This window comes from Callorhinus ursinus, unplaced genomic scaffold (genome assembly GCF_003265705.2).
Source record: "Callorhinus ursinus isolate GAN/ISIS: 27379988/994484 unplaced genomic scaffold, GSC_fseal_2.0 scaffold82, whole genome shotgun sequence".
Classification (NCBI taxonomy): domain Eukaryota; kingdom Metazoa; phylum Chordata; class Mammalia; order Carnivora; family Otariidae; genus Callorhinus; species Callorhinus ursinus.
In genome coordinates, this window is record NW_027397144.1 from 616783 (window position 1) to 628013 (window position 11231).

The 11231-nt window shown below is 50.9% G+C and overlaps 1 protein-coding gene across 2 annotated transcripts; it reads left to right on the forward strand.

Annotated features, from left to right (window-relative positions):
• Window positions 1-158: 158 nt before the first annotated feature.
• Window positions 159-9512, forward strand: LOC112816681 (complement C3-like). Of its 2 annotated transcripts, XM_073887664.1 has the most exons (9): window positions 159-657; window positions 825-983; window positions 6436-6525; window positions 6756-6861; window positions 7289-7378; window positions 7625-7711; window positions 7799-7888; window positions 7990-8158; window positions 8557-9512. In XM_073887664.1, the coding sequence occupies exons 1-9, from the start codon at window positions 442-444 to the stop codon at window positions 8930-8932; spliced, it is 1383 nt and encodes a 460-aa protein (XP_073743765.1). In that variant the 5' UTR covers window positions 159-441; the 3' UTR covers window positions 8933-9512. The 2 variants fall into 2 exon arrangements, with proteins under 2 accessions (XP_073743765.1, XP_073743766.1); XM_073887665.1 differs by lacking the exons at window positions 159-657; window positions 825-983 and adding exons at window positions 3155-3228; window positions 4949-4994 and having other exon boundaries at window positions 6436-6861; window positions 7630-7711.
• The last annotated feature ends 1719 nt before the right edge of the window (window positions 9513-11231 follow it).

Here is an 11231-nt window from a genome sequence, read left to right on the forward strand (position 1 = left end):
AGAGATGATGTGGGAAGAGGAGAATGGATTGGGGAACTGGGAAGGCCTCTGTGAAAAGGGAATGCCTCAGCTGGAATAAAAGATGGCATGTGCAAATGCCCTGAACTGGCAAAGTGCTTGACATGGTGGTCAAAGATGGAAAAAAGGTCATAAAATGTGGTTAACCGATGGCCTGCCCAATGAGCCTTATCCCATCCTCCTCCAACTCAAGAGGAATGGAATTAGGAAAACTGCTGGGACTTGGAGGGGCTTCTCTGAACCTTAGTTTCCCCATCTCTAAATAGTTAGAGTCCCTGTCTCTTAGACATCTAGGAGATACCTGTTCCAAAAATAAAATGTCCATATGCCTCCTTAAAGAGTTTCATATAAAGTAAGTGCTCAATAAAATAGTGGATGAGAAATTTGGGTCAGATGACAGAAGGCGAGAACAGGTTTCGGTAGATGGGCCCAGTTTGGGGAGACAAAGTGGTCATCCATCCCCTAGATAAAACCCACTGGCCCAAGAGCCCCCTGGACAAGAACTCCCTGTACACCATTGAGGCCACGGCCTATGCGCTGATGCAGAAGGTGGTGTTGGGTCGGCACAATGAGACGCACGCCATTGCCAAGTGGCTACTGGAGAAGCGGGAGCTAGGCGGAGGCTTCAAGTCCACCCAGGTGACCCGAGCCTCGGAAAGAGGGGGTTGGGGGGGAGGGGCGCTAGCCGAGGTGCTGACAAGGCCAGCCCACCGGAAGGAGCTACCCGTGGTGCTGATTTGCCACGGTGCGGGTTCCCGGGGCGTTGGGTCAGTGGTGCTGATCCGCGGCCCCATCCCAACACCTAGACTACTGTGGTGGCCCTTGAAGCCCTCACCCACTTCCGCGAAGCTGTCCCTTTCGATGGTGTCCAGGATCTCCGCGTCCAGATAAGCGTCCCCGAGAAAGCCTTGGACTTGGAGTGGATCATCGATCGGAACAATGCCTACCAGCAGCGGTCAGCAAAGGTAGGGCACTGAGGGGCAGACAGGAAGGCCATACAGAGGCGGCATTGGGGATGAGGCCAAGAGTCATGTCCCTGCCAATCTCCCTCTCCAAGACTATCTCACAAACAGTGTCTATACTGTCAATGTATTCACTCATTTATTCCACCATATCTTGAGCACCTACTGTGTGCCAGTCATTCTCCTGGGCAACGGGGATGCATTATGAAAGATCTGTGGCCTCTGCTCACATGAAACTTACAGTGTAGAAAGAAACTAAGACAAAAAGTATTTTAAGCTTTCTGGACATAGGGAAAATAAATGTGTGTAAAGGGGAAAATATCCTGGATGTGAGGAAGAAGATAATCTCCATGGCCTTACTCCATGGAGGAAGTGATATTTACTTTCAATCCTTTGACCCAACTTTATTGAGCACTCATTGTATGCCAGGCGCTATTCTAGGTGATGGGAATACAGCCATGAATGAGACATTAAAAAATCACTTTCCCTGTAGAACTTTATATTTCAATGGGTGAGACAGACAATAAAGAGATGTGAGTAAGTAGCATATGTTGTGTGTTACATGGTGGCAAGTGTTATAGCTAAAACTTAAGCAGAAAGGGGGGGCACATCAAGGAGTTGCAATTTTAGATAGGAGGGGCAGGGAAGTTCTCACCAAGATGGTAACATTTGAGCAAAGACCTTAAGGAAAGGAAGGAGTGAGCTTTGTGGTTATCTAAACAGAGGAGACAGCAGGAGCAAAGACCCTGAGGCAGAAGTATCCCAAGAATAGCAATGGGGTTTAAGCAGGGGTGATGAGAACGGATGTGAATTTGTAAAAAAATTTTTTCTGGCTGATAAGGAACAATGTATGATGGAAACAAGATGCAGAGATGCCAGGGAGAAGAATCTTGTGGTGGCTCCATGTGCAAGGAACTCTGTAGACACTTGAACAGACTGAACTGATGTACATTAGGACATTAGGACAGAGCCTGAGTTGGCAGTTGTAGTTGATCTGTGACAGTGTAGATACCACAAACGCTCTATCAAAAAGAAAAAGTAAAACCATCTGTGTGGGGAGAGGGGGCAGTGAGTCACTAGACCCCAAGTTAGGGAAATTACTGAGGCCTCACTGCCCATACTTGCTTTCCTCCCCGACCCTGTTGCATTTGAGCCATGTTTTGCTGCTTCCTTTGTGCTCAAATCCTCTTCTTGCTTCCTTTCAGTTCTCTGCCCAGGATGACCTAGAGATCAAAGCCAGTGGCAGTGGGAGAGGCAAAATCTCGGTAGGTCTGGTGTCCCACCATGAGGTCCTTAACTGGAGCCCAGCACCACCACCACCACCACCACCCTTGCTGGTGGGAATAGAGACAGTCTATTGTAAGACAAGATTGAAATCAGCAATATTTCCAGCTACCATTTAGGGCACTACTATTTGTTAAGGACACCTCGAAACCTGCCCCTAGAAAGTTGGTAAAAATATGGACTCCATTTAACAGGTGGGGAAATAGACTCAGAAAAGTCTTCACTTATTATGAGTCAAGAGTCAGGAGAGGTAGAGGCCAGAGGTTTTTAGACCTGTCATGCTGAGTCCCTGAAGGAGTGTCTCTTTCTTCACCTCCCCAAAGGAAGATTCTCCCTCCAGCATGCCTTCCAATGCCCGGAGAATGACTCCACCCTTTCCCCCAACATCTAGGGGCTCCATTATATCTTCTGGTGCCATGCCCTGTGGCCCAGGAGGACAGACCTCTTGTTCACTAAATTTGAACAGCCTGTTTTCATATTTCTGGCAATGGAGTCACAGTTGAATCTCTGCCTTTGTTGTGTGACTTTGGGCATGTCCAACTCCTCCATGAGCCTCCGTTAAATTTAAATTAAGTAAAATTAAAAATTCAGTTCCTCGGTTGCACTAGCCACATTTCAAGTGCTCAATGGCTACATGGGGCTAGTGGCTACCATATGGACAGGTATAGACTATTTCAATTACTGCAGAAAGTCCTACTACACAGAGGTGGTCTAGACTCTAAAGAGTGTTCTGGTCACTGCATCCAGAAATTTGGGGGGCACAGACTTTGCTGTGACTTATCCACAGGGGCAGAACCTGGATAGGCGAGGACTGGAATGAGAAGGAAGGGAGTGGGTGGGAATGATCTCTGACACCTTCCCTGCCCTGGCAGATCCTGACCATGTACCACAAGGTTCCCAGAGTCTGGGGAGGGCACCTGCAACCTGCACCACCTGAATGTGACTCTCTGTAGTACCTTGGAAGGTGAGCATAGACCCAGGGATTCCCAGACCTTCTTTTTTATTATTTTATTTTAGTTTTCATTCAGTAAGCACATGTGTTGCCTTATTCAACTCTTCAACAAATATTTATTGAGCATTTACTATGTGTCATGCCTTGTTTCTGGACTCTGGGAACACCGGCATGAACAAGAAAAATACCCCTTCTTCTCCTGGAGCCCACAATCTAGTAGGGGGAGACAAACAATAATACAACAATAAATAAATTATACTCCTACTGCTATTTATTTATAACAATCTGCATTATAAAAAATAAATATATAGCACACTAACAGGTGATGATAACTACCATACAAAATAAAGCAGGAAAAGGTGATACACACTTGGAAGGGGTCCAGGGGAAGCACTCTGAGGAGATGGCATTTGAGCTCAGACATGAAAGAAATGAGAGAATGAGCCAGGAAGGATCTGAGGGAATAGCATTCCAGGCAGGCAGAACAGCAGGTGCAAAGGCCTGGAGACAAGAATGAGCTCACCTGGTTTGAAGAAGCCATTGTGGCCACAGAAGAGCAAGGGGTAGAGTTTTAGGAAAAAGAGTTGGAGAGGTGATGGGGGCAGATGGTGTAGGGACTCATGGGCCACAGTGAGAACTTTGGTTTTTGCTCAGAGTGAAGTGGGAGCTATAGAAGGTTCTGAGCAGAGGAGGGATATGATGGAGCACAGGTTTGCACAGGCTCCTTCTGGCACAGACTGTAGAGGGCAAGGGGCAGAAGCTGGGAGACCAGGGAGGAGATGACTGCACTGGTCTTGCAGGAGATGATGGGTGCTGAACTGGGGTAGGGGGCTGTGGAGATGATCAAAATGGGATTCTAGAGTTCCTAGTCTGGGGTACCAAGGAGGAAGAGACAAGACTCTGCCATTGGGAGCTCACCGTAGGAATGAGAGGAATAACCCTCAACAGCCCCAGGACTTTAAGGGACTAAATGTGACCAAGGCTTTGGCTCGGGTTGCATTTCTTTTTTTTTTTTTTAAGATTTTATTTATTTAGGGTGCCTGGGTGGCTCAGTTGGTTGGGCGACTGCCTTCGGCTCAGGTCATGATCCTGGAGTCCCGGGATCGAGTCCCACATCGGGCTCCCTGCTCGGCGAGGAGTCTGCTTCTCCCTCTGACCCTCTTCCCTCTCGTGCTCTCTCTCTCTCATTCTCTCTCTCAAATAAATAAATAAAATCTTTAAAAAAAATTATTTAAAAAAAAAGATTTTATTTATTTATTCATGAGAGACAGAGGGGGGGAAAGAGAGAGAGAGAGAGAGAGAGAGAAGCAGAGGGAGAAGCAGGCTCCCAAGGAGCAGGGAGCCCGATGCGGGACTCGATCCCAGGACGTCGGGATCATGACCTGAGCCGAAGGCAGATGCTTAACCATCTGAGCCACCCAGGCGCCCTCGGGTTGCATTTCTTAATAATAATAATAATAATAACAGTAGTAGTAGTAGTAATAGTAATGGTAGTAACAATAACTGACGGTTATAAAGCACTAATAAGGCACTGTGTTAAGTGCTTTACTTGTATTAACTCATTTAATCCTACAACTCTGCTGGGTTGAGAATATTATGCTCTCCATTTACAGATCAGGTAACTAAAGCACAGAGAGTTTAAGCAACTTGCTCAAAGTCACACAACAGAGCCAGGATTTGAACCCAGGAAGCTGTGTTACCCAGCCTCTAAACTCCTGCCTTCTCTCTGCAGATAATAAAAAGGGGGAAGAGACCTTCCAGCTCCAGACAGAGACAAGGTTAGGGCACCAGGATCTTGGGCTGGGCAGGAGGAAGGCCTCACTTCCTGGTATCCAGACTCCTTACGTGTTGAATGGAGGGTGGGAACCAGCCATGCTTCCTTCTCCATGCTTCCCGCATCCTACCACCCATCCTGCCCTCCCCTGCCCATTCCCCTGCCTGCCTCCCACCCTGCCCGCCCATGCTTGTCTACCAACCTGCTCCCCAGTCCTGTCCCTCAACCTGCCATGTCCTGGGATGGTGGGCTCCATCACGGCAGACATGCTCTATGTCCCAGATGCCCAGAACTGGTTCTAAGCCCACAGCTCTCTCCGTCCTCATCTTCTCGAGACATCCCAGCCCTCACCCCAGTTCTGCCCTGTCTCCCAGATGCCCTCACCCAGGTCCGCCCCAGATAAAAACATGTGTTGAGCATCTGCTGAATGCCAGGCTCTGTTCTAGGAACCGAGGGTACAGTGTGAACAAGGCAGCTCCTCTGCCTGGTGGAGCTCATAGCGTATCTCAGGGGAGATAGACAATAACAAAAGTCATCCAGAATCAATGTAAAATGACAACTGTGACTAAATATGGCAAAGGAGAGATCCAAGGAGCTACGGGAGAGCAAATTAGAGAATGATTCGGTGCATAGGCTGGAGAAGGCTTCCCAGAGGGAGTGATGGATCAGTGGAAATTGCAAAGATGCAAGGATGTTTCAGGATAGAAAAAGGAGTGAGGACTCCAGGCAAAGAGTCACAGCATGTGCCAAGGTCCAGTGCAGGAGAGAGACACTGAGAAGCAATCACATGAAGGCTGGGCTGAGAGGAGGTGAAGCGGAAGGGTGAGACAAGACGCCTGGTAAATGTTGTTAAGCAGGGAAGCAACCCATCAGACTCCCAGTTGCTAAATCTGTAAGCTTGCTGAGGGCAGAGGAGTAATGGGGAGATCCAGGAGGAGGCTGCTGACTGCCTTCCTCCAGGCATGAGAACAATGATGGCGGTAGGAGCACTGGGCAGAGGCAGGAGGAGAGTGGGAAGAGATACTGGAGCTGTGAAATCCCCAGGTCCCAGGGAAATCGAGAGGCCACAGTGAGCATCATAGAGGTCTCCCTGCTCACCGGCTTCTACCCCAACCAGAATGACCTCAAACAGGTAATGGAGGTCCCACCTGCCTACTCCTGAGCAGGGTGGGGCTGCCCTAGCAACATCCCACACTCCCCGTGTGAGCACAGGGGTCAAGGTCCCCAGGTTAATGCCCCGTGTTCTGTAGCCATGATCACCTCTGATTGCCTCCCTCCATGACCTTAGACAAATCCTTGCCCTGATTGTGCCTCAGTTTCCCCGACACTGGTGTTGGTAGGACAAGGGCTGGAAGCTTGAGAGTTACTTCACACTGACTAGAGTTCCTAGAGCTGGGGACCTCAGGGGGTCTCTGCCAACCTGCAGTCCTCACCCTTTGCCCCAGCTTTGTGATGGTGATGTGGAGATGTATGCCTTCCAGTATGAGACCAAGATGAATTCCAGTGACAACACTGTTGTCCTCTACCTGGAGAAGGTAAGGAAGCCTGGGTGGCGCCCTCCAGAGGCCTATGGGCAGCCTGGTGAGCACAGAATCCATGGTCAGCGCCTTGGGCAGTGTTACCAGAGAATCATGGTGCCTGAGGTCAGCTCCCCAGGCTGCAAGGCCACGTTGTCAGTGCTTTGGTCAAGGCCCTGTGGTCAATGCCCCATGATCAGTGGCCTGGTCAGCTCAGACAGGATTCCCTTCCCGTCCCCGACCCCCAGCTTTCCCACAAGGAAGACACAGTGCTGGGCTTCCGGGTCCACAGGATGCTGCAGGTGGAGTTCCTGCAGGCCGCTCAGGTCACCATATATGACTACTATGAGCCTTGTAAGCACGGGTAGGGGTTGGGGCGTGGAGGGGTATCCCGCTAGGGGACTGCGAAGGACTGGGTCAGGAGGGAGGGATGAGGGGCAGGGCCGGGAAGGGGGCTTGGGGCGTGGCTGAGAGGGGCCTGGGCATGGGGGGGAGAGTACGGAGAAGGGTGCTGAAAGGGACCGACAGGGGTGTGGTGATAAGGGGCGTGGCCTTCCTGGCTGGTCAAAGCTGTGGGGAGTCTGGAAGGGGATGGGACGGAGAAGTGACTGGGCTCGGCCCCGCTGGGCAAGAAGAGCAGTCTTCAAGGGGGAGGGGCCTGCGGAGGGAGTGCCTGGGCAGGGCCGGGTGGGGTGAGGGGCTGGGGGGGCTTCGAGGGCGGAGCCAGGGGTCCCCAGGAACGCTGGCCCAAGCCGACCCCAGGCACACGCCCCTCTCTCAGCCCGGAGGTGCAGCTCCTTCTACAACCTGCCCACAGAGCAGTCTTCCCTGCGGAAGATCTGTCACAAAGATGTCTGCAGATGTGCGGAGGGTGAGGTCCTGGGGACACTGAGGCGGGGGCTGCCAGGCTGGGGATCCAGGAGCCATTTACCACCTCCTGGCTGTCGTCTGGACGGAGTTTAGACAGAGAGAGATATTGAGACGGGAAAACAGAGACAAAGAGAGACAACCCGACCCAGAGACCTAGAGGTGGCTGGCCTGGGGCCAGATGGGGGTCAGATGGGAGGAGGCCCCCTCCCTCAGCACAGCCAGAGCAGCTGCCCTCCTGAACCCCCAGAACAGTGCCCATCTCCGAGGAAGGACAACACCCGACTGAGGCAGGAGGAGCTCCAGGCCGCAGCCCGTGAGACAGGCGTGGACTTCGGTGAGTGCGGGAAGTGGCGGCAGGCAGGAGGAGGTCCACCTGCAGGCCAGATGCCAACAGGACACCCTCCTGCCCCTGCTTTCCCAGTGTACAAGGTCAGGCTGAAGTCTGTGAAGTCCTCCACCTCCAGTCCCTACATCTATTACAACATGAAACTCGAGGACATCATCAAGAGGGGTACGTCCAAGGGGGCAGAAGAGGCAGTGTGAGGTTCTACCTTGGGGATCCCAATGGGCCAGGTCTGTGTACGCTCACACATTGGGTCTCCTCTCCTCCAGGCACAGACTCTGCTGTGTCCCTCACCATGAAGAAATTCATCTCTCACGCCACCTGCCATGACTCCCTGGGGCTACAAGAACAGGAGACATACCTCATCATGGGCCAAATTTCAGACATGTGGAAAGTCAAATCTGAGTGCGTGGGGGCTCCTGCTGTCCCAGGACTCAGGTGTAGGCCCCCTTCCCTACCCCAGCCCAGTCCCTATCAGCGCCAGAAACCCTAGGTTTCAGGGCTGCCCTGAAGGGAGGTACTGACCATGCACTGCACAATTCCAACGGAGGGGGGGGAAGAGGGGGGACTCTATTTGCATGTAGATGCTGTAGATGTAGACAAAGATTCAGTTTTCCAATAGAGGGAGGTAAAGAATCAGAGGAAGAGGAGACTTTTTTTTAATCCCCAGCCATGTGGGCTACAGGCTGGGGGCCCCAAGATGGCCCTGTGGAGTGGGCATGACAGGCCTTGGCCCTGGGAGGCTGCCTATCAGGGAAGAGAAGCACAGCAGGGAGGGCTCCATGCCTCCAGGGCACGGGGCTCTCCTCACCCTCCTTGCCGTCTCTCCCCCACAGTTACATCTATGTCCTGGGCAGGAAGACATTCTTCATGCAGTGGCCGACCGATGGGGATGTGGGCAAGAAGGAATTGCTGGACCACCTGACGGGATTTTCAGACTATATGAGCACTCATGGCTGTGAGTCCTGGGACTCTGAGGTCTCTACTGCCCTCAGGAGGTTGTTTCCAAGCAGGCACAGGCCACTGGCCTTAACTCCAAATAAAGAGCATGGAGTATCATACCCAAAGTCCATACATTTGTCCCTGCTCCAACATTCATCAAGGACCCTGCACAACCAACCCCAACACTGCAGGGACCTGCCTCCTCCCTCTCCCTCCTACACCATTTCAATTACACTGGCCTTCTCTGTGTCCTTCCAACACCCAAGTTGATTCCTACCTCAGGGCCTTTGCACTCACTGTTCCCTCTACCAAGTACACCCTTCTTCCAGATATCTGAATATATTGAACACTTCCCTTATTTGGACTTTCTTCTTTCTCATGCCTGAATAATAGTCCAGAGTTTAAATGTTTAAATGTTGCTTCCTCAGAGGTGCCTGGGTAGCTCAGCTGGTTAAGCATCTGCCTTCGGCTCAGGTCATGATCCCAGAGTCCTGGGATCAAACCCCGCATCAGGCTCTCTGCTCAGGTGGGAGCCTGCTTCTCCCTCTCCCTCTGCTGTTCCTCCTTCTTTCTCTCTCTTTCTCTCAAATAAATGAATAAATAAAATCTTTCAAAATCTTTTAAAAAATGTTGCTGGGTGCCTGGGTGGCTCAGTCGTTGAGCATCTGCCTTCGGCTCAGGTCATGATCCCAGGGTCCTGGGACCGAGCCCCACATCGGGCTCCCTGCTCGGCAGAAAGCCTGCTTCTCCCTCTCCCACTCCCCCTGCTTGTGTTCCCTCTCTCGCTGTGTCTTTCTCTATAAAATAAATAAAACCTTTAAAAATAAATAAGTAAATAAATAAATAAATAAATAAATAAATGGGCATTTCTCCTGCCTTACAATGTCAGCTCCTTAAAACCAGGGGCCATGTCTGTCTTGTTCACTGCAGTATTCTCGGTTCATACAGCAAGGGCTGGTACATAATAGGTGCTCAGGAAATGACTGTTGAATTAATGAATGAGTTATGAATGAATTTGGTGCCTACCCTGTACCTGGTCCTGATGGAAGATTTGATGGGGAGCCCCAGGCAAGTGGGGGGCTGAAACAAGGGGCAAGGAAAAGTGAATGAGTTTCATCATGTGGCCTGGGATGGGAATGGGAGACCTGCCCAGCCAAGGCAGCAGCTCATGTGTCTCCAGGGACCCCCAAGTGCTAAGGGACTGCAAGGCATCCAGGATGGCTTGATCTTGGGGTGTCAATGAGGGACTGACATAAGGGGGAGAAAGAGAAAGATGGGGCAGGGAGGCTGCTGGGTGGGCTGACTTCATAAAAGGTTTTGAATACCAGGCTAAAGGATTTAGTCATTATCAAGGGTAGTAGGGAGCCATGGAAGACGTTTGAGCAGGAGAGGAACTGACCAGCCCTGAGGTAGAAGGCCCAGCTGAGGTTGATGGATGAGAACTGAGTTGATGGCTAGAAACCTGGGGAGGAGGCTGGAGCTGTGAGGCCATAGGCTAGCATGGTGGCAACTGCCTGAGTTCAAATTCTGCCTCCACCTCTTCCTGGGGCTGTGTGACCTTAGCCGGTTACTCACCTCTCTGTGCTTTGGTTTCCGCATCTTTAACGTTACTTCCCTCGGAGAGTAATTGTGAGTGTCAGCATATAGTAAATATTCAATAAATTCTCACTGGCCTTTCGATGAGGAAGATAAGAGGCCATGGGAGAGAGTGGAGCTGCTAGAATCCACAGGTCAGAGAAAAAAATCAGGTCAAGCAACCCCTGCTCAAAGCCCTCCCAAGCTCCTATTGCTCTGACACCACAGCCCTCAAGGCGCTGTACCATGGCCCGTCACCAGCCTGACCCCATGGCCGCCCAGTCTCCACCTCACTCACTCCAGCCACACTGTCCTTCTCCACGGTTCCCACAAACTCCTAGCTCCTTCTTGCCTCTGGGCTGTTGCATAAGCTGTTCCCTCTGCCCAGAACACTTTTCCTGTGACTGCTTTCTCTTCATCCTTCCAGTCTCCGCTCAAAGACTCCTTCTCCAACCACCCTGGCTAGATGTTTTGGACCCTATCTCTCCCTGCAACCTGCTTGTTTCCTTCAGAGTAGATGCTACAGTGCATGATGATATGCTGGGTTCTTTACTTACAGCTTTGCTGTCTGTCTCCCATACTGCTGGGAGCCCCAGGAGAGCAGAGAGGCGTCTTAGTCACAGATATAACTGCAGCAGCCCACGCGGGGCCTGGCACACACAGTAGGTGTTCATTTTGCTGAATTAAAGACTGAATAAATGAAAGAGAAGAAAGGGAGAGGGGAAAGAGGGAGGATAATGGAAAGGAGAAGCAAAGAAGTCAGCAAGCAAAGGGGAAGACAGGCTCATGGCTCGTTTCTGTACAGCTCTCAAGCTAAGAATGTTTTTTTACATTTTAAAAGAGTTTGGAAAAAAAAGAAGATTATGTAACAGAGACTGTATATGACCTGAAAAGCCTAAAATATTTATTATCTTGTCCTTTGGGGGGGGAGTGCCTACCCCTGAATTAGTGCTTTAGTTATCAATTGCTATGAAACAAATTACCCCAAAACTTG

Bases quoted from the DNA above. Each gene is read 5' to 3' on its own strand.
- LOC112816681 (XM_073887664.1), top strand. From the start codon at position 442: ATGGGCCCAGTTTGGGGAGACAAAGTGGTCATCCATCCCCTAGATAAA. The intron at 6,862-7,288 runs GTAAGCACGGGT...CCCCTCTCTCAG, and splicing joins ATATGACTACTATGAGCCTT to CCCGGAGGTGCAGCTCCTTC. The intron at 8,159-8,556 runs GTGTAGGCCCCC...TCTCCCCCACAG, and splicing joins CCTGCTGTCCCAGGACTCAG to TTACATCTATGTCCTGGGCA.